The 27,751-nt window shown below is 41.7% G+C and overlaps 1 protein-coding gene across 1 annotated transcript in view; it reads right to left on the bottom strand.

Annotated features, from left to right (window-relative positions):
- Window positions 1-27,751, bottom strand: part of PHEX (phosphate regulating endopeptidase X-linked) — a 218,749-nt gene that overhangs the window by 60,673 nt on the left and 130,325 nt on the right. The window contains exons 14-15 of the mRNA XM_045875938.3: window positions 18,831-18,908; window positions 9,723-9,826 (exon numbers count right to left, since the gene is read on the bottom strand). Coding sequence (XP_045731894.1) covers window positions 9,723-9,826; window positions 18,831-18,908 — 182 coding nt within the window. The remainder of the gene's footprint in view (window positions 1-9,722; window positions 9,827-18,830; window positions 18,909-27,751) is intronic.

The raw sequence follows: 27,751 nt of genomic DNA, 5'->3' as shown, positions 1-27,751 counted from the left end.
CCCATTAATGAGAAGAATGGAATTCTTTTGAGGCAGAATAACATTTTTGCTTAATTGGGATTCAAGGTTAGTGCTTATCTCAAATCGACTGCAAATATTTCTTTCTCAAAATCACTCTGCGCTCACGGGCCCTACAAAAATAGGCATCAGGCAAGATTTAGCCCACAGTGCTGCAGTGCTGACCCCTAATTTAGATACCTGTGAGTTTCCACCCTTTATGATGAAAACCAAGTTGTCTTAAGCTAAATTGTTTAAAATAAACTCATATAAATCCCTTTTCAGAACAATCATTTTAATAGTTTACACCTAATAGAAGAATTATGACAAGCTAATAATTTATGTCAGACTAATACAAAATTAGTAGGAAATCCAAGTGTTGACTCTAGTTAATCCGCACATACCTTCTCCCCCTAAAGAAGTCTACGAATAGGTCCTTCTGTTACTATTATTAGTAGTCATAGCAGTGGCAGCGAACATTCACTGAGCACTCATGATGCCCTAAGCACGCCCTATTCCTCGGGTTTTCTTCCCCACAGCAACTATAGGAATTACTAGCCTATCTCACAGACAAGGACAGTGAGACTTAACAAGCATTATATACCTGCCCAAGGTCTGGTCTGACTTCAAACCAGTTCTCTTTTTTTTTTTTTTTCCAAACCAGTTCTCTTAAGCATTACATCATGCTGGAGACATTCCTAGCAATCAAGAAAATGAGTGCCTCTTCTAGTCAAAACTGAAACCTATACTCCTTTCCATAAAATGCGTATTCTTTTCCTTCGGATTTAGGAATAGTATTTCAGTAAGCCCTAATGTTTAGCAAACAAACCTGCTGACTGGTCTACTTTCTTGAGGAAACAAGTGGAAGCAAAAGCCCCTTTACTGTCATAATGTCACTCCCTGGAGTAGGTAGAATTAGGGTGCCCCAAAAGATGTTCATGTCCTAATCCCTGGATCCTGTGAATAGGTTACATTACATCCCCAAAAGGACTCTGCAAATAAAATTAAGGTTAAAGCTTAAAACAAGGAGATTATCCTGGATATCCAGGTGGGCCCAATCTCATCACTAGTCCTTAAAAGCAGAGACCCTTCTGTGGCTGGAACCCCAGAGATGCAGTGGAGGAAATCAGATTCCAAGAGTCAAAAGGATCTGACATGCTGTTGCTGGCTGAGATGTAGGGACCACGGTGCAAGGACCAGAGAGAAGCCTCGAGAAGGGAATGGTGGCTCCCAACTGACAGCCAGCAAGGAAGTAGGGATGGCAGTTCTAAAACTACCAGGTAGTGGAGCTGCCAACACCTCAATGAGCCTGGAACAGGATTCTTCCCAGAGCCTCCAGCTATGAGCCCAGCCAGCTGACACCTTGACTCCAGCCTTATGAAACCTGGATCTGAAGAACCAGCTAAGCCATCCTGTACTTCTGACCTCCAGAACTGTGAGATAATATATTCGTGTTTTGAATTGCTAACGCTGTGGTAATTTGTTACAGCAGCAACAGAAAATTAACACATTACCTAAAGAACCCAGCATTTCTATGCCTGAAGTTTGAGTCAAGAGGGGAGAATCCAGGTGCCTCTCAACTTGGCTTCTAAATGATATTGGGCTGAAGCATACTATGTACCAAAGATGATGTGTATTCTTAGAGCTCATCCCTTCTCTTCCCCTCCCTCCCAACTCCCCCCTCCTTTTAGCAAAGAATGAACTTGCAAAACATGAGGATAAGGGTCCCTGCAGGAAAAATGTTTCTAACTCCTGATGGACAAAGGTGGACAAAACAAAGAAATCAAACAATCGGATGGGGCCCGATCGGGCCTCTGAAGCTTCAGCAAGAGTACCTAAAACATCTTATTTCAAACACATGATCTCACCTATCCTGACTTCCCAGCGCTCTTGCTGTCTCTAAGGTATGTCTGGAGCCTTGATTATACCCAGAATGGATATTAAGTTGCTGCCCCAGTAGATCCTACCACTTGTGGGTGCTATTATTTCTTCTTATTGGTCAGTGCCCATGCCACACCAGCCATTAAATATTTTGTCTATCTCCCTCATTATATCCAAGTTTATTGTATATTTAGTTTTGCTATTCTCTAACATAAGGCTACCAACCCTGGTTTTAATACGTGTTTGCAATTTTTTTCACACTCCTCCCGTTAAGAAGTGGAGTCTAAATTCCTCTTCTCTGGATTATGGGCTAGCCTTGGTGACTTGGTTCTACAACATAAAATGCAATGGAAATGACACCACGGGCCTTCCCAAGCTAGGCAATTAAAGGCAGTACAACCTCCCCCTGGTGTACAAACATGCTCCCTTCCACCTCTCTTTCTCAGGAACTTGCTCTTTGACGCTTCTTGCTCAATCAGCATGCTGTAAAGAAGCCCAGTACACAAAGCCATAGGAGACATTCCAGCCAACAGCCATCATCAGCCACTGGACATGAGAGAAGCCTCCCCCACGACTCCAGCCCCAGCCACTCTCTAACTACAATTACATGAAAGACCGGAAGCAACAGACACCCAGCTGAGCCCAGTGACTGCCAGAGCTGAGAGAGAGAGAGAGAGAGAGAGAGAGAGAGAGAGAGAGAGAGAGAGAGAAATGAGTAATTCTTGTTGTTTTAAGCCTCTAAAAAATCTTAGAGTGGTTTGTACACAGCAGTAGATAAATGAAACACTGAAAAGTTGGTTGTCCATAGATTAAGTTGTAACCACTGGGTTGATTTTTCCCATAAAAATGTTTCATTTGCCCAACATGATGGCTTTTAAAAGGACTGAATTGGAATTCCTTTAAATGAGGTGTAGAATGACTAGTTCTCCACAGTCCCCACCACCCCCTGGCATTTATACTTGTCTAGGTCACCATTTGTTAACTGATTGAGCCCTGAAAGCATGAGTTCACACAACTTATCTCCCAACAAGATTTTAAGCTCCTTATGGGCTAAGACTATTGTCCAAGTGGCATGCGCTGAGCAGATCATTACATCTATGTAAATGACTGTGTTGCTATATATACAACTACTTGAATAAACGAAGAGTGTCATTCAAGTGCTTTAAATTCTTCTTACCATGACCTTAGGGTGTTCCTGTGGTCTGTGTTTGGGGAAGGATTTACTGGACAAGGTATGAAGAGGTCTCATATAAATTTCAGAAGAAAAATATATGGGGATAAAATTATACTGGACAATGGAATACACAAAAGGAGTGTAATAGTAATAATGAAATACAATTGTCTAAAGACAAAGACACTGGTACCCCGATTTCTATGGACCATATAAAAGAGATATACATCAGGCTAAGGTTTTACATTTTACCTATCAACTCTTAAAGATAGTTGCAGGAATATGGAATGACAAAACCATAGAATATTTATTGCTTTATTTCTAATATCCTATAGATTATATCCTTCCCATTCCATGCTATAGATAATGCTTTTGCAAACAAAAATTATGGGCAAAACCATAATTCGTGTAGACATCTGATGTATTTTTACATATTTTTTAAAGATTTATTTATTTTTATTTATTTTAGAGAAAGAGAGAGAGAGCGGGGGGGGGGGGGGCAGAGGGAGAGAGAACCCTGAAGCAGACTCCCTGCTAAGCACGGAGTCCAATGCAGGGCTCCATCCCAGGATACTGAGATCATGACCTGAGCCAAAATCAAGAGGCAGCCACTTAACCAGCTCCACCCAAGCGCCCCATATTTTTTTACATATTTTTGAAAAGATAGAAAAAGAAGATCCAGGAACGCTGGGTAGCTCAGTCGTTAGGCATCTGCCTTTGGCTCAGGTCATGATCCCAGGGTCCTGGGATCAAGCCCCGCATTGGGCTCCTTGCTCCACAGGGAGCCTGCTTCTCCCTCTCCCACTCCCCTTGCTTGTGTTCCCTCTCTCACTGTGTCTCTCTCTGTCAAAAAATAGGTAAAATCTTAAAAAAAAAAAAAAAAAAAAAAGATGATCCAGACATGTTTGGTCACAGACGAATGAGAGCTAGTTAATAGGGAAACTGACTTAAAGTCATTTCTGTCAAAGAAGGGCGACCCTACGGGGAAAAAATTACTTTTGATTCAAGCCAAGCAGTAGACTAAATCCTCTATTTTTAAGCAAGCTGATGAAGTGACAATTCTGAGAACCAAGCCCTAAGTATGTACCTTCAGGGATGACCACCCAATTAATTCCATTATTGTTGACATTTCCCATCATGTTAGAAACTTCTTAATATACATTAGCTCAGCTGAAATAGATTCCATGAGAATGAAAGATAAAGGGTATTTATATCCTATACCCACAAAGAAGCAAAATGATATTTCAGGGCTTTGTGGAAATAAAATCATGATGTACTGTTCAAAGTAAAACCGTGTAGTGCAGCTACTCCAGAATCATTCCCACCAGATTAAGTCATCAATTTTTAAAACTAAAAGATGTGAATTAAAGCCAATGTGTATCATGAAGCTAAAATTTCCTACAATGCTTAAAAAGGAGCAGCCCGAAATTTCCTTTAAAAAAATGACTTATCCTGGGGCACCTGGGTGGCTCAGTCGTTAAGCGTCTGCCTTCGGCTCAGGTCATGATCCCAGGGTCCTGGGATCGAGCCCCACATTGGGCTCCCTGCTCAGCGGGAAGCCTGCTTCTCCCTCTCCCACTCCCCCTGCTTGTGTTCCCTCTCTTGCTGTGTCTCTCTGTCAAATAAATAAATAAAATCTTTAAAAAAATCAATCAATAAATAATTTTTTTAAAAATGACTTATCCTATCACTTTACTACACAAAGAGGACCTTAAATTTCTTGAGGTTGTTTTCCCTGAAATATACATATAGTCTGAGGAAACAAGAATTAGTACAATTGAGGGAAGTCTGGGTGGTAGTCAGTTAAGTGTCTGACTCTCAGTTTCCATACAGGTCATGATCTGAGGGTCGTGAGACAGAGCCCTGGGTTGGGCTCTGCCCTTGGTGGGGAGTCTGAGATTCTCTCTCTCCACCTCTCCCTCTGCCCCCTCCCCTGCTTGCACGTGTGCTCTCTCTCTTTCTAAAATAAATTTTAAAAATTTAAAAAGTATTAGTACTATTGCACTGATTTTCATTCCTGGATAACTTTTCCAGAAACATTAACCAATTTAATGTCCTTGTGAAAGAGGTATTCTGACAGAGAAAAAAACTACACAAGATCACACAGTTCACCTAAGCCCACAAAGTCAGCCAGCATTTTTCTAAGGCATAAATAAAATATTAGAAATAGTCAAGGCCATTAGAATCTGACAGTCCTTCAGTATTTTAAGATGATGTTAAAGAGGACACACTTAGGGATTTTTCAATTAGCAACCCAAGCCTTACTACATAGCCAAATGAAAAACAGCATTTTGAAATTAAAGAATTACCCTGACAGCATCTCTAATATTGAGAAGCCCAAACCCTGAAAATTCAGAAAAAATACTGGTGACAAAAATACCTTGAATTTTCCACAAATTGCAAGAAGAGTTTGAACTGATCTGAAGTAGATCTGAAAAAAAACAGGATGATTCGCACAGATCTGTGACTACCATACTATATGTAGATGGCTCATCAGGATACTGGAAAACATTTGCTGAAGTCATCAGATTCGAGAAGCTATTTTTAGAACCCTACATCTAAAATTTCTATTGAATAACTGAGGTTAGGAATGAAGCAGGAGAGATGGACTGAGGGATACTGTGATGACAAGAGAGAACCAAGGACAGTGGAACATAGGGCTTTAAAGCTGTTATCTGTCATTTCCAAAGAAGTTTGAAAACCTTCTAACCTCTATGTTCTTTTGATTGGAGTCAGGGATGGGCAGGGGAATAGTTCAGCTGTAGGCCTCCTCCTTCAAGTCCAACACTTGTAACTAACTTTGTGGGTAAGAAGGCTAGAAGGGCAAAGGGCAGGGATGGGTACATGGCAGCCATGGGTAAGAGGGACAGGCAGTAATCACAGCTTAAGCCAAGGGTTGGTACAGTGCCTAGAGTTTCTAGAGTCTAGAACAGAGCAGGGAGTTGGAAAGGAGAGTAATAAGAGACCCAGAGAGCATAACAAGAGCCAGCCAAAGATCTGGAGACCAGAATATCAGCCAAGGTTAAAAAGTGGGCCATAAAAAAAATAAGTGGGCCATGAATCCAGGTTCCCAGCTAAGAGGATATGAAAAAGTCAGCAAATCCTTTCCACAAAAATCAAGTATAAAACTGGACAAAATCATCAACAACCACTTTAGGGTTCTGGGAATTGATCATCAAAGCCAAACAACACATTGAAAAATGTTTAATTTTGAAAAATTGCTAAAGCTTGGGAGTAAGTAGGACAGGAGTCTGTGATCTTCTTGCCAGGGGCTGCTCCCACCCTTTCCAGCTTGGTCAGTGAGAACTTAGTTTCATCAGGATAGGTAGGGTAGGCTAGGGGCACCTGGGTGGCTCATTCGGTTAAGCGTCTGCCTTCAGCTCAGGTCATGATTCCAGGGCCCTGGGATCGAGTCCCGTGTCAGGCTCCTTGCTCAACAGGAAGCCTGCTTCTCCCTCTGCCTGCCGCTCCCCCTGCTTGTGCTCGCTCTCTCTCCCCTCCTCTCTCTGTCAAATAAATAAATTAAATATTAAAAAAAAAAAAAGGATAGGTAGTGCTGGCTGGAAAATCAGCAGCTTTGCTACCACAGGAGGTGGACTCTATTGGGAGTGGAGGTGAAAACCTGCAGCTTTGTCAGCTAAAAGTGGCAACCTTGGTGGAAAACAAACAAGGAATACCCACAGCTCCGTGAGCCTGAAGTTATAATTCCCACTGGGAAGACAGACAGACAAGCCAGAAATTTAAAAGGGAGATCTTGGAAATGAAAGAGTCACAGAAGAGTGAGATAAGCTCTCTCCATATCCCTGGCTGACTGGGACACTAGGCACATACACAGGGGAGACTCGAGAGAGCCCAGTGGCAAGCAGACTCCAAGGCTGATGGAGAAAGGTACTCCCAGCCCAACAGATCAATGGGCAGAGAGCAGAAGCCCTACAGACTCGAGGTGTTTAAGCACAAGGTCTGCCCCAATCCCTGGTGGAGCGCTAAGCTATGCAGACACAGGGACAACCTCGAGCAAGAGAGGCTAAAAAATAAAAAAAATAAGAATTTAAAAGTGAGCAGAGACATCCACGGCCGCATACTATGGGGGAGATAGATTCTGCAGTCTAAATCAAGGAAAGTTACTTTCAAAAAAGCCTCAGAAAAATAAATGAGAATCCACAGTTGCTACAATGTATTATCTAAAATGTCATTTTCAACAACAAAAGAATTATGCTGTGCAAAGAGAGAAAAGTGTTAGGAAAAAAAGCAGTCAATAGAGCAAGACCAAATGTTAGATTTAACGAAGACTTGAAAGCAGCCATTATAAAGAAGTCCAAAGAATTAAACTATATTCCAAGAATTAATGGCAAATAGGATGACAATGACTCAAAAAATAGAAAATCATGGGCTGCCTGAGTGGCTCAGTCAGTTAAGCATCCAACTCTTGATCTCAGCTCAGGTCTTGATCTCAGGGTTGTGAGTTCAAGTCCTGTGTTGGGCTCCACGCTGGGTATGGAGCCTACAGAAAGAAAGAAGAAAAGGAGAGGAGAGGAGGAAGAGAGAGAGAGGGGGAGGGAGGGAGGGAGGGAGGGAGGGAGGAAGGGAGGGAGGGAGGGAGGGAGGGAGGGAGGGAGGGAGGGAGGGAGGGAGGGAAAGGAAAGGAAAGGAAAGGAAAGAAGGGAGGGAGGGGAGGAAGAAAGTAAAGAAGGGACCAGAGAGAGGGGAGGGGAGAGAAGGGGCGGGGGGAGGGGAGGAGGAAGGGAGGGAGGGAGGGAGAGAGAGAGAGAAAGAAAGACAAGGAAGGAAGGAAGGAAGGAAGGAAGGAAGGAAGGAAGGAAGGAAGGAAGAGGGGCGCCTGGGTGGCTCAGTCGGTTAAGCGACTGCCTTCGGCTCAGGTCGTGATCCTGGAGTCCCAGGATCGAGTCCCACATCGGGCTCCCTGTTCGGTGGGGAGTCTGCTTCTTCCTCTGACCCTCTCCCCTCTCATGCTCTCCCTCTCTCTTTCTCTTTCTCTCTCCCTGTGTCTCTCTCTCAAATAAATAAAATCTTTAAAAAAAAAAAAGAAAAGTCAATCTGAGGGTTGCTGGAGTGGGGGGTGGGGTGGGAGGGATGGAGTGGCTGGGTGATAGACACTGGGGAGGGTATGTGCTCTAGTAAGCGCCGTGAATTGTGCAAGACTGTTGAATCTCAGATCTGTACCTCTGAAACAAATAATGCAATATATGTTAAGAAAAAAAAAAAAGAAGAAGAAGAAGGTAGCAGGAGGGGAAGAATGAAGCGGGGGAAATCGGAGGGGTAGACGAACCATGAGAGACGATGGACTCTGAAAAACAAACTGAGGGTTCTAGAGGGGAGGGGGGTGGGAGGATGGGTTAGCCTGGTGGTGGGTATTGAGGAGGGCACATTCTGCATGGAGCACTGGGTGTTATGCACAATGAATCATGGAACACTACATCTAAAACTAATGATATAATGTATGGGGATTAACATAACAATAAAATAATAATTTTTAAAAAAAGAAAAGAAAGGAAGGAAGAAAGAAAGACAGGCAGTCAAGAAAGGAAATCACAACACAGAAACAGAATCTAAAAAACCACCAAATGGAAATTCTGAAATTGCAAAGTACAATAACCACAATGAAAAATTCGTTACATGGGTCAAAAGCAAATTTGACAATGCAGAAGAAACAATCAATGAATTTGAAGACAGATCAATAGAAATTATCCAATCTGGAGAACAGGAAGGAAAACAGTGGAGAAGCGGGCCCCGGCAGACAGTGTCAGACGTACAAGCAGGCAGAACAAACAGTAATCGAAACCTCACACGTTAACACTGTGTCAAGTATACTGTCAAGTAATCAAATTTTTTAAAAAGAATGTAAACCTGAGCTGAAGGATTTCTCAACTCTAAGCCTCTTATTCATTTGTTAAATGGGGATGGTCCTATTTATTAATAGTACCTACGCCTCACAGAAATGACGAGAGGATAAAATTAGTTAGAACAGGTAAAGCACTCCCTAGCACACTGTGAACATAATAATTGCGGGCTGCAATCAGTATCATCCTCATACACATTTTGCTAGGGAAGGAAATCATGGCTGGCCCTGGCCCAGAAAGTTCCTCGGGAAACTTTCCTACCTAGAGGGACATTCCCTACAGGCAGCTGGGAAGAAGGAGAATAAATCCTAACTGCTACTGGAGAAAAATAATACAGCTATCAGTTCTTTGACATTTATTACTTTGACAAAATCTTCTAGTTAACTTCATAATTATACAATTACTTCTACATTTGTAAGTATACTTGATTTTTTAAGCATTTGTTCTTTTTTAAGATCTTCAAAAGTTTCCACCTGAGTGTGAAATTCTAGGGAAACTTGTTTTCTATGTACATATATTCATAACTACACCTAGAAGTGACTTGAACGTTCATATCCTAATAAGCCCTCTTGCAACGTTTCGGGGCTAGGAGTGGGGCAGCCGTCATCAGAATGAAGACGTGATTCATATAATATCAGAAATAGGAGTTATCGAAACCTAACACGGGTTTTGCCAAACCAAGGTAACCAGCCAGCCGGCTACTCTGACCAGAGGGGAATTACCAAGTCTGACCTGAGGAGACTTCACTTCCCACCAGCATATTTATTTCTTTTCCTTTTGGGTTTTGTTTTGTTTTTGTATTTGTTTTTACTCACTCTGTTTTTGGAACCGCTTTTCGCAGCCAGAAGAAATCAGACTGTGCTAAGTACTTGCGGGTTTGCAGGACATTGCCAAAGTAGTCGAATTCTGAAAACTTGATCTGAATAAAACAAACCACAACCATCATTGTTCCAAGTGCAGATAAAAGAGGGCCCTGAAAAAAGCCTTCAGCACACAAATGAGCAACCAACGGAGAAGCTGCACTCCTCGGGACACCTCTCAGCCATCACCAGTTAACCCAGTATCCACAGAGCCATGAAATTTAATCTCCGTGATTTTTCTTTTAAAAGCCCCCAAATCGATATGATTATTTCTGGATCACAGTAAAAAGAGACGCTGCAGTACTTTATGATACATTTCATTCACTTTGTAATTGAAAAATCTACTTTAAACTTTATAGGACATATCCTCTTAGGTTTGAAATTTCTTGGCTCACATGAGTCCTTGATCTTTTCTAAAATGTGTACTTTATTTGTCACATAGGTTCTTCTAATAACATTCAGTTTAGTCAGCTAAAACCTCATTTAGCTTATAGATGATGATTTAGTCAAATGTTAAAATCCAATTTACTGTAATCAGCATTTGTTCATGAAGGGAAAACAATGAAAGTGATTCAGAGACTTATTTTCCCCGCTAAGCACAATGGAGTCACTAGAATCATTTCATTATTAACAGAACTTGTCTATTACCACTCAAAAAATTCTCTGGTCTCTAAAAATTAAAGAAATTACAGAGGCGAATTGTAGATTACAGCTTGGCATAGAAAGACCGAAAGTTGATGCGTCACAATTTGTGTATTAAAATAGGGAAACAGACATAAATGATTCCTGAGTTCCTTTTCTTTTTTTGGAAGGAGAATGGCAAACAGTTTGAATTCTCTAGGCATTCTATCTACAAAACTAGCAGTCCTTAACCTAAATATTGCAAATAATATCTGTGAAACAGTAAAAGCAATGGGATGAAGTGATGGCTAATTCTTTGGTTTGAAAATATACTACTGGGATGCCTGGGTGGCTCAGTCAGTTAAGCGTCTGCCTTAGGCTCAGGTCATGATCTCAGGGTCCTGGGATTGGTCCTGCATCGGGCTCTCTGCTCAGCGGGGAGTCTGCTTCTCCCTCTCCCTCTCCCTCTGTGCTGTCAAATAAATAAACAAAAATCTTTAAAAATATATACTACTGTGGCAAATAAAATAAGAAAAATACATGTTTGAATAAGCAAATAACCAAGAGGAATCAAAATCTTACTACCTGTAATTTTTTTGTAAATTTAAACCATACTCTTTTAAAAGCAAAAATTAAAATATAGCAAATGCATGTATGTGAAACCCACAGGCCTTACATTATAAATATGAATACACACATACAACTTGATGGCTATAGATTTGACAGTCATCTACATCTGGCTCATGTTTAGCTCTTCCCGAACATACGATTGATACTCATTATAAAAATATCTATGGAGTAACTTTTGATAATAATTCATCTTGATCTTTCCAGGGGATCAGGCCAAAATATAAAGGAAGGAGGAAAAATAACTAAAGGCACAGGGAGAAAAGCAGGAATGCAAGTATCAATTCCTGGCATCTTTGGTGTTCTACCTGACCAACCAGTTATAAAGATCTGACTTTAAGTTGTCCCTCCTTCAAGCCTCTTAGGGGGGTGGCTGATAAACAAATTGTGGTATAGTTCCATAATGGAAAATAATACAGCAGATTAAAAGAATGGTACGTACGCATGAACATGAAATAATCTCCAAAGCAATGCTGAGTGAATAAGGCAAGTTGTATGTATGAGCGAATTTAAAGTTTTAAATCATGTAAAATGATACTGTATGTTGTTGATGGATACATACCTATATAGCAAAAGCATAAAGAAATACATGGGAATAATAAACACTGAATTCCAGAAAGTGTTTATATCTAGGGAAGGAGGTAGGCAGGAAGAAAAAACATTATTAGGTCAAGGTGGATTACAAAAAGAATTTCCAGTTTATCTTATTCATTTCAAATGTGTATGTGCATCATAAAGCTAATACAGCAATGTTTAATATTTGTTAAAGCTAGAGGTGTTCAAAATAGGACTTTATATATTTTCCAATGTTTGAGATGCTTCAAAATAAAATCCTACAATTGATTGTATTTAAAAATAGAAGTTTATACTCAACCTCAGAAGAAAGAGGGTAAGCTCCTTGTTTTAGCAAGCAGCTTTAACTAACATCCTAATGCATTCCTGGGTCATATAGTTAAAAGATGTGTCCACTGTTCAACCCTTAGCCTTTTTTTAGCTTTTGTTCCCAAGACAGCTCTGACAGAACCTTTAGAATATGAGTGTAACTGATGAAAAATTCAGATATGCTCTTGGGTTCACAACACTTTCTGGGACATTCTCTCAAGGGAATTCCCTTCAAAAATATTAACTTTTCTTTTTGGTAATATCAGTGGGGTCAGTTGTTGCTTTTGGAAGAGTCTGCTAATTGTGATACTTTCCTGTTCCATTTGAAAAAAAAAAAAAACTTGGTATTCAGGTTGTTCTATAGACATTAAATGGAAAACCATCCAAAAATTTCCTTAAAAAGAAGAGTTCTGAGTAAAAAAATAAAATAAAATAAATAAGATCCTATCATTGCCATAAAAATAATCATGCGGAGCAAAACTAAGAGCAAGTAATTACAATTTGCCAATGGCTTATCTATCTTTCGAAGGACAATTTTAAGATTGTTTTAATTATTAAAACAGAATATTTTCTATTTCTTAGCCTAATTTAATTGATCTATTCCATTTACTTAATGGAAATCATAGGTAACAGAGGACGAAATTTTACCTTTTCCTGTGACACGGGTTAAGTGTTCGGGGGTAGGGAAGGGCCAGCCCCTGTTATTCCCAAATGATAGATGAGGAAAAGAGCTGAAGAGACTATGGAACTATGCAAAGCCATACAGTTCAAATCATGAGGCTCCTAATTTCAATGTTCCTTTCATTGGTCCTAATAAGAAAAATGGTGACTGGAGGAGAAACAGTACAGGGAAAGAGGAAGCAAAGGTAAGAATTAAGGGTGGGAGGAGAAGCAGTGATTAAATAAGCAATGGTAGTTTACTTAACATCATATAGCTGTTAAAATAATGCTAATTAGGCTAGGGAAGTCAAGGCCAAAACAACAGGTTAATGGTAAAGGTCAATATACAAAATTATATACAAGTGTTAATTTCAGCAATACCAAAATTGAAAGACAAGATAACATGGTGAAACAGAAGTATGTATTATTATGTTCCAGTACCAATATTATGGGGGCTTTTTCATGCCTTTTCTCTATTTCCCAAATTTTCCACCATGTGATAATACTTTGATAAGTGCAAATATTTCAACAGGCCCTTGTTTTTCCTTTGAAGGAAAAACAACGATGAAACCCAGCTACCACTGGGAAAGTTCCATTTGTGGAGATAGCAACAAGAACAAATGCACATAAGTAGTTGAAAACCACCTGTATCTTCAAAAAAAAATGTTTAAACTGTGCAAGGGACAATAATCGGCTCAAAAGCCTCTTGTCCTATCCATTACTGGTGAAAAATGTAGGTCAAGTTGATAATGACTTTCAATCACTTACATCTCCTGACTTTTCAATTGGGTGATCTTTGGGAAACTCACTGGGGCTCTCGTGTCATGTCCTAGGAATAGCCGTCCAGATCCTAAAATTCAGGGGAATCTGAATTTCTCTTCCTGGAAATCCTATCCAGGATACCAAGCATCAAGTGTCACAGACTAAAGGTATAAAGGGATAAAGCTGTTACCACCCCTCAAAGGTGAGGAACAGAACAAGGAGGGCAGAACAAGGGCAGAACAAGGAAATGTGTTCAGCTTCTCTGTAGGATAAGTACATGTTGATAAGACATGAGCCGGGGCACCTGGGTGGCTCAGTCGTTAAGCGTCTGCCTTCGGCTCAGGTCATGATCCCAGGGTCCTGGGATCGAGCCCCGTATCGGGCTCTCTGCTCGGCCTGGAGCCTGCTTCTCCCTCTCCCACTCCCTCTGCTTGTGTTCCCTCTCTAGCTGTCTCTCTCTCTGTCAAATAAATAAAAATTAAAAAAAAAAAAAAGACACTACATGAGCCAAGAGGACAAAGAGATTCTAGAACACTTTTTAAGTTAAATCCATTTAAAGATATTCAGAGATATATCTGAGTAAGAAAGATTTTCTGTTAGGCACTCATAGAATTTTCTAAAAACAAAATGGAATTCAGATTTTATACTTATGTTTCCCCTTATTTATAGCAAAGTAGTATGTAGGATTGCTGCATTTAGACAGCTCTGTCCATAAGTATTCTGTGTGTGTACATATATACATACCTAGATAGAGACAATGTTCAAACTGTTTAACAACTTACATATATGGTACACTGTGAATGATGCAGTTCCCACAAGCAGCCACTTAAGGGTGACTCTGAGGAGCGCCAGCTGGTACACCACCAAGGAACCAGATGCCCTGTAGCCACCGCTGGGGGACAGGGGAAAACTTGGTCTGCTCTTGAGAAGGGAACACTCAAGATGGAAGCCAGCGTGTGGGAGTTATGGAAGACTAGCTGGAAGGCTGGTAGGTACAAGGGCACTCCCCTCCAGTGCCCACTCTTGGCTCTTCTGGGCCATGGTGGCCAGAGATAACTTGGTTGAACTTAGGACAATGTTTTATTTTGTTTCTTTACCTATTGTACAGAATTACTTCAATATTTTAGCAACCTGTTTTTCTGGAGCATGTCACCTAAACATCACCTCTCTCTTGCACAGTGGCAGTACCACTCTCTGTCACTGACATACACACACACACACACACACACATCCATTCCACTGGCTAGAGCAGACCAAGATCCACCCCAGAGAATATTATGCAGGTTCACACATCTGTATATCTCTATATGCATATTGATATGTTTATGTATGTACGTGTTTATCACTCACCAGAAACATTGATCTCTGAAAAAGTACCCAGATCCAATTCTCCTAAGTAAATAGATGCCAGCTGGGACTCTGACTTTAGCCCTTACTCCAATTCTCCACTGGTTTTCACAAGAATGAGTGAAATACCGAGTGGGGCCAATTACTTACCTACTGTCTCTCAGCTGCATGCCCACCCTTCTACTCTGTTCTAGAACAATGGGGCAGGGAATCTGAAAACTTTATTTCCCAGGCCCGAGTGCCAGTTGGCTTCCTGCCAACAGGAGGCACTGGGTGAAATCAGCAGGTGGCAGGAAGGGAAAGGATGCTGTGTTTGTTCTCTCTCCTCTTTTTTCTGACAATGATGCTGTAAGAATCTTCAGCCCCTCTTCCTATTAAATCTCCTCTCTTTGAAATACCTACTGTGGTTCTGGCCTTCCTGACTAATACAGCAACCTTTCCACAACTGGCATCAACTCACTCTTGAGTCTATTTTCATGAAGGATCAATGAAGGCATACCTTGTAAGGCTAATCTGAAAACGGACCAACGCCTACATGTTTAAAGCTAACCAGTAGGTTCTCCCCGCATGCTACCAGGGGTTCGCACAAAGGGCATCTCCTCTCTTCCTGCTCTTTTCAAAGACTAAAGTAAGACTGTTGTTCAGAAATACTTGGCTGGGCATCTCAGTTTACCTAGTCAATCTCAGGGGGGCGGAATTTTTTTCTCAAATTCTTTACATTTGCCTCGAAGTTCTTTTCCATTTGCTCTTATCTCCACATGAGCCCAACTTCAGTCTTCAGCCTTTCTCCTTGACCTTCATCTGATCCATTACCTAATCTCTATCCTTTTTCCTTCGCCTTTCTGCCTAATGAAGCATATCTTTGCTTGCGTCAAATAAAGTAAGCTGTTTTTCATTTCTAACAGCCTCTCAAGCTCAGAGCTTGTATTACCAGAAATTTCTCACAGACCCTATAGTAGTCCTTATCTACGTGTTTCTCAAAACTGAAAACACAGCCTTATTGTATACCAGTAATACTCTAGTCCTACTGCTATTCACCTTGGCGACACTATTACTGTCTATCACATCAAGCATCCTTTACCTATATTCAGGTTGGGTTTTATTCATTTTTTCTATCCATTTCTGAACACAAATGTATTTTGATTTCAGTATTTGGATGTTTTTTCACCGTCTATTTTTTTAAACTGTTAGAAACTCTTGGGTGCATCTGGGTCTACTCTGGCTATGAGTCAGACAAAAGCTGTTTCTTGACAAAAGTGATTAAAAATCTTGCTGTGTAATGGCTTCAGTTAAGACCCTGGAGAAACAAGAAAACCCACCTAATACTGCAGCCTGTCTGGCATCTGGTTTCTCTTCACAAAAGATACTGCATCCAGCGAGTACTCACATTTTTGGGCACTCGCTTTAGACAAGAGCAGACTGCCAACAAAACCTGATCAGTTGAATATTGTGAGTGAGCCCTGAACTCTATCTTATTTGATTAAAGCTTGAGACTGTTCCATCTGCATAGCCTTTTAAATCAATTTGAGGCACCTAGATCGTGCACGGGTCAATTCATAATGACTTTTCCACACCAAAATAATCTCTTACATACAAATTGAAGATGCCGTAACTTAACACTTAGATTGTGCTTACTGCGTGCCTGGGTCCATTTTAAATACGCTAAATATGTTAACTTATCTGATCTTCACAGCAGCCCTATAAGGGAGGGGTTATTATTCTCAACTCCATTCAAATATGAGGAATCTGAGGCACAGAGATGCTATATAATCTACCCTAGGTCACACGGCTAGTAAATGGCAGACTAGGGATATAACTCCAGGCACCTTGATTCCAGGGCCCATGTCCATAACCACTACACCAAAATACCTCTCACACCTTCTCATCTGCATCCTTGACTTGGAATAATTGCCCAGCTCATCCAGGCTCTCCTTCTAAGGCATTTTGTGCCCGGTGATGCTCTTCTCAGCAGCAACGGTTCTCATACTGATCCACAAAGTAACAGCTAGCACTTACAAGGAACCTACTTATGCGCCAGAACATTATGTTAGGTGCTTTCACATTTATATACTCTCATTTAATCCACCCAACAATACCAAGACTTGGTTATTATTATTATTTCCAGTACCAAGTGTTGGAGAAGGTCGTCAAAGACTTGACTACAACTTGACCTGTGAGCTGGACCTGGGCAGTCCGAGGCTCCCCACCCCCTATACCCAGGAATGGGGGTTCTGCTTACCTTTCCCGCTCCCAGGGGCTGCTCTGAGGATGCAGCCTGGAGATAGGGATGTGGTGTGGGGAACACCTGCACAGTATACATGACTGAACCTAGTTATGGCCTCTATATAAACTTTTAAAATCTGGCCAGCAGGTGCGGGGATCCACTCATCTTGCTGCCCTTGTATGTAAGCTCCCTTGGCTTATGAAACCTACCACCTACCAACGTGGAGTGGCCCTCTAAGTACCAGGGCCAGTTTCAGATTGCCCCCAGGAAGCTCCTGAGGAGCTTGTAAACCAATACCCAACAACCAAAGGGAAGATAACTGAACCTGCACAAGATCAAACGACTAGTAAGTGGAAAAGGCAGAAGCGCTGCAAGGCCTGTGCTCTTAACCACTTGACAATATGACCTCCCTCTTTTCTTCTCCCCTCCCAACCAGCTCTGGGAAAGCAGCTCCCACCAATTCTTTAAGCCCACCAGTCTTCCTCTGGGGCAGGTGCCTGAGAAGGACCTTGCAGAACCCCTGCTCTGATTATAGGCAGAGCTTTCTGGGCCTGGATTTCAGTCCTGGCTCTGACACTATGTAGGACACTGAGGAAATCACTTAACATCTTTGAGTCTCTACGTCCTTTTCTGCAAAATGGGGATAAACACCATCTACTTCACAGGCTTACTGTGGAGGTTACAATATAATGTACATATGTGTCAAGTGCGTCAGTATTTTTAATTATCATAATAATACTGAGATTTTTCCGCATCAAAACAATGTACAAGATGGGTTGAAGCACATTATTCTCCTGCAGAGCAGCCGGAGAAATACTTTGGAAGGCCATACCTTGGGACCAATGGAGAAACTTTATAATGAAAGCTTTCTCTCACTTTTGAATAATCCTATAAAATTCTGATGTTCATCTACAAGTCGAGGACTGCTTTTACTTATGTGACTTGTCAAACTACAATCTCAGGAAAGACCTACATCTCAGAGCCTTACTTACTACACTCTAGAAAACTACCTTTAAAAAAAAAAAAAACTATATATATATATTTTTAAAGATTTTATTTATTTATTTGACAGAGAGAGAGACAGTGAGAGAGGGAACACAAGCAGGGGGACTGGGAGAGGGAGAAGCAGGCTTCCCGCTGAATAGGAGCCCAATGCAGGGCTTGATCCCAGGACCCTGGGATCATGACCTGAGCCGAAGGCAGATGCTTAACAACTGAGCCTCCCAGGCACCCCTAGAAAACTACTTTTTCAAGAAAACGTAGTGAATGGTAAAAACAGGGGGTTTTGTGAGGAAGAAAAGTTCTTTATCAGAACTATTTGTAGGAAAGGAAGTAATAGTGATTGTGATTAGAAAGGCCTGTAATGAATGTATCTACTGGAAAATGCATGTCCCAAAATATCAGAATACAAAAGTTATTACTATTCCTCCATCAGTAACTTACTGCAAATATACAGTCCAACTCACAGTAAATTATAGAGTCATATGTATGTGCACTTAATCTGCCAAAACACTCATAAAGTTTAATGAAGTTAACTCCCAGCAGGCAGATTTATTACTAGTCATTTAGTATGAATGAAGCACATAAAGAATGTTTAACAACAAATATCATGCGTTTTACATTAGAACATGGCCACTAATTGTAAAATACTCAATTTGCTTAATCCTTTCCTTTATAATCAAATCAGACCGAATCCAGGTCCATGTGCTTTATGGTACCCAGTCAGCTATGCATTCTTTCTGACACTTCCTTTATTTTGAATCTGCTCTAAATCTTGTGATACGCCTGGCATATTGAGGTTCATATCTAGCCAAGGGATGAATCAAAAGTTGGTGCTTTCTGGCACTACTTGGTTTAAGTGCTTGGACTTGGGTTAGTTGAAAGGCATGAGGCCAGTAAAAGTTGCCAAAAAATAAAAATACAGTATATTTAGCACTTACTGCCTTGAGGTCTTCATTAACATAAGTATCATTCATTATAAACTCAGGATAGCCAACTTTTGCCAAAACAGCTCTCGCCTATAAAAAGGAAAGAGAAAAACGAGGTCAGAGTTTCAGCACTTAAATCATTAATAATCACACAATGTAGGACGCAACGGTCATCTGAAAACTCTCTTTAGGGAGTGCCTAGTAAATGCAACCTACTGTGAAATGCAAAAAAAAAAAATGTAATTTAGTCTCTGCCCTCAAATACTAACAATACAGTAAATGCACAAACAAATATATAGTAAAAATAAAGGTTTCAAAAGAAAGACAATATTGTTATCAAATTCTAGAGCAGAGACTAATTCCTCATGAGGAAAATGCTTAACGTAGGTGACCAAACCGAGTCTTCGAGAATGGGTGGGATTTCAAAATGCAGAGGTGAGGGCGCCTGGGTGGCTCAGTTGGTTAAGCGACTGCCTTCGGCTCAGGTCATGATCCTGGAGTCCCAGGATCGAGTCTCGCATCGGGCTCCCTGCTCAGCCGGGAGTCTGCTTCTCCCTCTGACCCTCTTCCCTCTCGTGCTCTCTGTCTCTCATTCTCTCTCTCTCAAATAAATAAATAAAATCTTTAAAAAAAAAAATGCAGAGGTGAGAGGAAGGGCATTGCAGGAGAGCACAAGGACAAAGACAGGGAGCCAGAAAGGAAGGACATCACACAGAGAGGAGCAGCACTAGGAGGGGGGAGCAGTAGACAATCCGTAGGAAAACTGGTTTGGGCCAGTTCACAGGGATTCCTAAATGCCATGCCAAGAGTCTATATTTTCTTTCACAGATAGGAGAGAACGAAATGTTTTTAGCAGGAGTAAAATGAGATGAGTCACCCTTCAGCAAGATTATCACACGCAATGCTGAGAGTGATGGCCGGAATGCTAGAAAGATTGGAAGTAGGGGGTCCAGACTAACTTAAGATGTGCCATAACTGTCCTTTTGATAGACAGACTACTGCCTCCCTGTGTTCTGTAGCATAAAGGGAATGGATGAAGGAAAAATCACCTTCGGCACATACAAGGAGCTTGCACAGCAGGGATTGGCCAACTACGGCCCCTGGGCCAAATCTACTGCCCCCCCCCCTCTTCCCCACCCCACCTCTGGCTCTACAAACTTGTACTGGAACACAGCCAAGACCACTCACTGACATGTAATCTGCAGCTGCTTGTGCACTACAAGGGGAGAGTTGAGTCGTTCGAACAGAAACCCTGTGGCCCACAAAACCTCCAACATTTACTACCCGGCCCTTTAGAGGAAAGGTTTGCCAACTCTTGCTCCGGAGAAACTTTACAGTTCCATGTGAAAATGTGTCTCTTTCCTCTCCCCAGATTCTGGGTTTCGTAAAAACAAAAGAGGGGCTTACTCAAAGAGTGAGTACATGGTAAGGAGGATCTGCCCGGATCCCCCTGGGATCCCTAGCATTGCTTCTGTACAGCCTTCCCCAGCATCTAGTGTTTTTTCTTTTCTAATGGCCAGCACTTCCGACTCTTAGAAGGCCTGCCCTAGGGCTACTGGAGCCCCTTGCCTGCGCGAAACAGTTCCTGAGAGTTTCTCTACCTTCGGATCCCATCCCCACCCCAACTTACCCCAGGAGCCTTCAGCCAATGAGCGACTGTAGCAGGAGTCCAGAAGCTCCACTCCTTTGCCTCCAGTTAGGACAAACTGTGAGGTCTAATTTGCACTCCAGAGGTCCCCTGAATGATCAGACTGTCTGAGACTTCCCCTGAAGTCACACCCTTGCCTGTCCCTTACCCTTCCCAGGCTGGCCTCCCCCATACCCTTGCTGTTCTCTCTTGGGAACACTTGCTAAATAAATCCTAAATCACTTGCACATGCATCTTCATCTCCAGCTTTGCCTCCAGAAGACCCCACATAAGAGACCAGGCAACCCCAAACATGTTGGTTTTATTCCAGCACAGCAAAACCAGGGACCCCTGCACACATTGCTCTTGTAATGAGTTCTTTCCTTCAGTCCCTTTCAATTTTCCTCACCCAACAAATAAATGGAATAAGATAGTGCATTTCCTTATCTTCCTTGAGATAATTAAAATATTAAATCTCAGCAGAAACCTGAAACTCAAGACTCAGAGGATTTTACAAGTGCCATAGGACACAGTCATAATGGGTTTTGCTGTTCCAGACTCAAATATAGCACAGACCAAATTCTGCCTTCAAAACCCTGTGAGTTACACTGAAAGCCTGATGTGACCTAGATAGCAGATAACTAGCAGTTATGACTCTCCCTCAACACCAAACAATACCTCCTATGTCTATAAGTTACCTTGTTTCAAGACCACTGTATCATTTCCCTCACTGTACTTAATTCCTCAGTGTATTTTATGAGCTTACCACAAGTCACACGTATAACGTAGAACAAATAAAGAGCTCCCGATAGTTACCCCCCAAAATGAAGAAATGTATAAGCTGAGTCATCCACAATTGTTTTCCGAACACTGGTCCTTCTGGAGCATGCTGATGAATTATGCATTGTTTTTCAAACCTCACGTTCTGGGACCCCCACTGCACGATGGAGCTTCACAGAATATATTACCGTCTACACTGTACATGCGGGTCACTGAATCCTCTTTATTATTTAGCAATACCTTGACTTGAACAGTCAGTAGAGAGATACAAAGAATCCCTAAGTTCATCTCCCAAGGACACATAGAGAGAATAAGGTAATAATACTAGTAGCAACACTGCCAACCTCGGGACACCGTGCTCTTCTTCCCCAAATGTACGCCTCCATTCAAACTCAGACTCAAATGTCCTTCTGTCAGTCTGTTGTCAAGTCCACGTCATCCCACCCCACGCCACTCTACTTTCTTCCCTGAGAAGCTTCAGAATGCCATCTCCAGAAATCCCATGGGGCATGGCTCCAGGTCAGCATCTGCCCCTGAGAAGCACTCAGAGGAGACTGGAAAGGTAGATGAGGAGACACCATTTCTTCACTTGCCATTGGCAGCTATGGGCAGACACAGAGGCACCTGCAGACAGCAGACAGAGTGCTCTGCCCGCGGCCTCCAGGCAGTCTCCTGAGGAGACCCCTTCTGTGTGCAGGCAGTACTTCACTAGAAGATTGGGCCCTTCACTCACCAGCCCTCCCAATGATTGCATAAGCCCCCAGTTGCCTGTATTAAACAGCTTCCTGCTTGATATACTTAGACGGGCACTCACTTTCCTGCATGAACGCTGATACACCCTTTAAGGCAAAGAGTGATCATGTCACTTTTTAACTTCTCATGAACGAGAAGAATGAAGCACCAACAATCTGATGGCTAGCTGAAAGGTTAAAGTATTCATGAGAGAGGTCTGCAATCAATTACCCCCTGGGTTGGTTACATGGACAAGAAGGAAAGGCAAGTCCCAGGGCAAATACTGAGAGAAGAGCAGTATAAACAGAGAAGGGACCGCATATCATGTTCTGCAAGCAATATTTCTTAGGCTGCTTGTGGCTGATCAGAAATGCCAGAGTTTTCTGTAACCACTGCATGCATTTCCATCCCTTACTCACACAAACTTCTGGAAGGGGACCACACATGACAGCCAAACCTCCTTCCTCAAGGGAAGAGGCTTGAGCCACTGCTGATCTTCACTACCTCTGTGACCTTGGGCAAAGTACTTACTTTTCTGAAGCAAATACTGCCTACTGTCTACCCAATATCCATTGTCCTTTCCTTCTCTTAGTATCAGACCCCAATTCTGCTCAGGGTGACAATGGAGCAAACGAAAAATAGCTGCATCACCCGGCTTCCTTTCCAGCTAGGACTGGCTATGGAAGGAGATTCTGGCCAATGGCATAAAACAAATTCCCTGTTCCACTCCCAGGAATCCATTTTTTAAAAAGGACAGATTCGGGGGGCACCTAGGGTTGGCTCAGTCGGTTAAGGATCTGCCTTCGGTTCAGGTCATGATCCCAGGGTCCCGGGATCAAGCCCCGTGTTGTCAGGTTCCCTGCTCAGCAGGGAGCCTGCTTCTTCCTCTCCCCTTGCTCCTCCCCCTGCTTGTGCTCCCTCTCTGTCAAATAAGTACATAAAATCTTTTTAAAAATTTACTTCTAATACAAATACAATGAAAGAGAGAGTTGAAAGAAGTACTGGAATAATAAAGGAACTGGGAAAGGAAAAGTTGAATCACCTAGATCAAGCCTGAGCAAACCTCTTCTGTAAATGACCACTTAGTAAATATTCTCAGTTTTGCCAGCCATATGGTCATTAATCCAACCCCTCACCTCTGCTGCTGTCTGTAGGAAAGCAGCTATAGATAACACATAAATGAATGGCTGTGTCTGTGTTCCAATAAAACTTTACTTACAGACGCTAAAATCTGAATCTCATATAACTTTTATGTATCATGATACATTCTTCTTTTGATTTCTTCAAACCATTTAAAAATGTTCAATCCATCCTTAGCTCGTGGGCCATACAAAAATAAGCAGCATGCCAAATACGGCCCAAGAGCCACAGTTTTCTGTGTTGATGTAGATAATTCAGTGAGGGGATTGTTCATTGAGTTGCCTCAACTGGTGGCACAGGGCCTAGTACACAGTAAGCACTCAACAATGCTTGCCAAATTGATTCATGCGGAACAGTGTAGGGGAGTGAGCGTGTATGCACATGTGCATGCATTTTTAGCTACTTTGTGTTTTTGTTTTGCTCTTTGCTATTACTAACATGTACATACAACATCTTAATTGCTTAGGAGTTTATTCCTTGCCCTAAAGTCTTAGGGCTAGAGCTCTAAAAATTTACAATTAATTCTATGGAGACAAGAGAGAGTTCATAAAGTGAGGATTATTACATTGAGAGAGAGACAGAGAGAGAGAATAACTACCACAAATAAACTCTGAAAAACAAGGAACATCGGAAATGTAAAACACAATGGGATTTATTTTTTTTTAAAGATTTATTTATTTATTTGACAGAGAAAGACACAGTGAGAGAGGGAACACAAGCAGGGGGAGTGGGAGACGGAGAAGCAGGCTTCCCGTGGAGCAGGGAGCCCGATGCGGGGCTCTATCCCAGGACCCTGGGATCATGACCTGAGCTAAAGGCAGACGCTTAACGACTGAGCCACCCAGGCGCCCCCACAATGTGATTTAAACACTCAAGTCACCCCTCCTTCCCAGAACTTTCCACAAGGTACACTGCAACTTGATAGGGCTGGTGGCAAGCACAGAACCGGACATAATTCTGCTTTATCTGGCTGTGACATTGAAACAGTGTCTAATTTTTACACAGATGACCAAAGTGACTTAAAGACTGGTTACGATGACAGCTTTACTCCTGATTTTTCAAAGCCACTTCGTATTAAGCTGATTGGCAGAAAGATGGAAAGCTCATTTGTTTTAATCCCCACTGACTTGGCTGTTTAGGAGAGTCAGGTAAATTCTCAAATGTCTTGTATGTATTACATCAAAGGGATCGTTTTTATCACTTAATTAAGCAGCTTTGTGTTTCCGCTACCTCGTTAAGTCTCTTGGCCTATTTTTTTTCTTTTTTATTAATTTAACCAACATAAGAAAAAAAGGAAACTGATGATCAATTGCCCTTCTACAAACAATTCATAGACGACTTTCGTAAGCTTGCAATGGCTTTGAAAGCTTCAGTTAGGCTTAACCACACTGAGGCCTCATTTTCTCTGATGAGTTCTGTAATAACTATTAAACATCAATCAAAATTCTGAGCCTTAAGCATATCCGAAGGTTCAGGAGACCGTACATGAATTACACTATCCTTCAAAACAATGGCAGTTTTCATAACACCAAACAAATGATTGACTAGTGTAGATGCCTTGGCTGGAGATATTATCCTAAGCAGAGCTGATGGTACTGATGAAAATTAGCCCTGAGGAGCAGGCTTTAATATCCTCTGGGGCTATCTGGATCCCACAAATAGTAACAATGCATTTATCTGAAAAATCAAATTTTATCTTCTCTGTAAGAATGGCACTGATTTATTAGGAATCGTGGAAAATTTTAATTCTGCAAATTGCTTTTGGGTGTGGTTCAGAGGCTCATGCATCATGCTGGGGTGGAGGAGGAGTTAAGTGCCCCCATGTATCAGAAGGCTTTATAAGTCACAGTAGTGGTTTTACAAGAGCTGGAAGACAGGAATGCTCAGATTTCAGCTCTTCCATCCTAAATCCTGACTGAGTAATGCCCCAGTATAGCAGACAATCCCCATTTCTCGCCAAACACAGACAACATTCTAGGAAGCATTCCAAATCACAAACCAGTTCCATCCATCCCTCTTCCTTTCTTGGAAACACCAACTCCATGTATCTTGGAGGCAGGCAGTTTTTCCAGTCTGAAGAAAGGAAACCATGTAGGCATGGGGAAGCTATAATTTAGCCAAACTGGCACTAAACCTTTCCCCAGTGTCTTTGTGATGGTCCCCTCCTCTCATTTGGATGAGCACTGCACCCAACAGAAGTAAAGAAAGAAACCAACGTTTGGGTTTTCTTAGTAAATAACTGGAGCAGGGAACAGTAACAGAGTTAAGAACCCAAAACCATCCTATGATTAATCCATAAAACAACAATATCCCCCTCGGGGTAGGTAGGGGCATTATTACCTTAAAAACAGGGGCAAGTCTCATATACTCCCTTTAAAACTGGATCATATAATTTTTAAAAAATCGATGTCTTTCTGTACTTTCAGTCACATACCCTAAACTGCTCACAAACTTTTTGTAAATAGAACAGCTGCCAGACCTTCTCAAATGAAGATCCTAAGCCTCAATTAGCTAAATCCATGTGTCCAGACATAGCCAAAATGATAAAAGCCCAGAAGCTGGAACAATCCTATATTGTAGTTCGGCTTTTATATGGGCCAAAGTAAATGATATTTTTCTCTGTCTCTCCCGTACAGGGCTCTACATCAGGTCAGCATACTATAGCCCACAGGCCAAAACCAGCCCACCACCTGCTTTTGTAAATAGTTTTCCTGGAACACAGTGAAGGGGTCCAGAATATGCCACCATGGCCTAAGAATTATTTTGAACTAAAGGCATTTGAGAAACATCCGATGCAGGAAGAGGCTTTTTCTGAACCCCTCTTATTTGCCTAAAAGCAGAGCCTTCTAGAAGAATTCCACTGTCATAAATCCCCTTCAAGGGAGGCTCCCATAGCCAGAAATGAGAAACTGCATAAACAGACCTTACTAAAACATACTTTACTTTCCATTAGTTTCTTCCATATATTTCTCAGTCATTTCCTACCATTTACTGTCCCTTGAAATCCTAACCCATGCCCCTTGTTCAGATGGTATATAAGCCCTAAATTTTCAATGGGGTTTTGAGCTACATTTTGAGCTACATTTTCTGTAAGCTCCCACCTTCTTAAGGGAATAAACTTTGTCTTTTTTTTCTTGCTAACCTGTCTTTTGTCAGTTGAGTTCACAGGCCCCCAAAGACTGGACCTCAAAGGGTAGAGGAAAAGTTTTTCCCTTACAAGAGACAAGCTTATTTGTTTACTTGTCTCTGTCCACTGTCATACTATAGCTGTGGAGTTGAGTAACCACAAAAGATACCACGGGACCTGCAAAGCCTAAAATATTTACTATTTGGCTCTTCGCAGAAGTATTTTGCTAACACCTCTTCAAGATAAAGTTTCCCAGATTTTTCAAAACTAATAGTAAAGACAGCAAGGGGGAAATAAGGGACAAAGCATAAAGTTTCTGGGCAATTTCATCAAGATATAAATGTGACTCAACTTGTAATGCTTCATCTTTTGTTGAGGTAAATACCTGAATTTTAAAACAGAGCCAGCATAAAAATATTAACTTGAAGCAGGAATTATTACCATGGAAAAATCAAAGAAAAAATGCAAATAAATTATTAAAAATCATTTTCCAATGTCAAGATTCAAAGAGCTTAGAAATGCACAAGCAACATCTAGTCCCTAACACCTAACATATCTCAGGTAAATTTAATCAGCTCTTTAATCCTCCTTCAGTTGTAAAATTACTTATTTAAATGGCAGGCAAATTGGAGATTAACTTAAATAAACATATCCCACTCTCTCATCAACAGTTCAATTGAGGGGGTATCGTGGTCCTTCTTTCCATTAAGGTTTACCTTGGAAATAAACAATTCTTCACTAGGGTGAAAAATTTTTCAACCACCTCCCTCATACTGTGGGGGCAACAATCAAATGAGGTAACTTTGCATTATTATTAAATTAGGACAACGTGAATTGTCACATAGTTTTTCTACAAGAGAGGGATGCTATAGGGCCACTCCCCGGACAGATGGCTCGTTCCTTCGACACAGTAGGCCTCTAGTTCAGGGCTTCTCATGAAGCTTTGTCCCTGGACTGGCTGCAGCAACAGCAGTCCTTGGCGGCTTGTGAACAATGCAAATTCATGGACCCACCTCAGACCTACGAAGTCGCAGTGTCTTTGGGTTGCAATCCAGGAATCTGCATTACCATAAGGCAGGGTTTCTCGGCCTTAGCACCAATGACATTTGGGCCAAACTATTCTCATTTGTGGGGTTCTGTCCTGTGCATTGTGGGATGTTTAGCAGCATCCCTCGTCTCAACTTACTAGATGCCAGTAACTCTCCCCCTCCCCACTTCACAGTTGTAACCAAAAATGTCTCCAGACCTTGACAAATGTTCCCTGGGGGTACAATATCACCCTGGGTTAAGAACAGGTGTGGGAGGGGATTCTCCTGCATGCTCAAGTCTATGCTAGATTGCTAGACGCTCTAGACTGTGATACTTAGCAAGGCTTCCAGACTCACTTCTGAGAACCCCTGACATTGTATTCTCCATCCACTCCTTCAATATTCCTTAGGCATCTCACAAGTAGTCACCACTATTATGCCAACAGGAGTACTTTATGAAGAAAACAACATGATCTTTCCCAACAATTTCTGAATGTGA

The sequence above is a fragment of the Mirounga angustirostris genome, unplaced genomic scaffold (genome assembly GCF_029215605.1).
Source record: "Mirounga angustirostris isolate CCGP_5_RB_7025 unplaced genomic scaffold, mMirAng1.0.hap1 SCAF_11, whole genome shotgun sequence".
Lineage (NCBI taxonomy): Eukaryota > Metazoa > Chordata > Mammalia > Carnivora > Phocidae > Mirounga > Mirounga angustirostris.
Note: the sequence above shows the minus strand (reverse complement) of the source record. Positions and strands in the feature narration are given on the sequence as shown.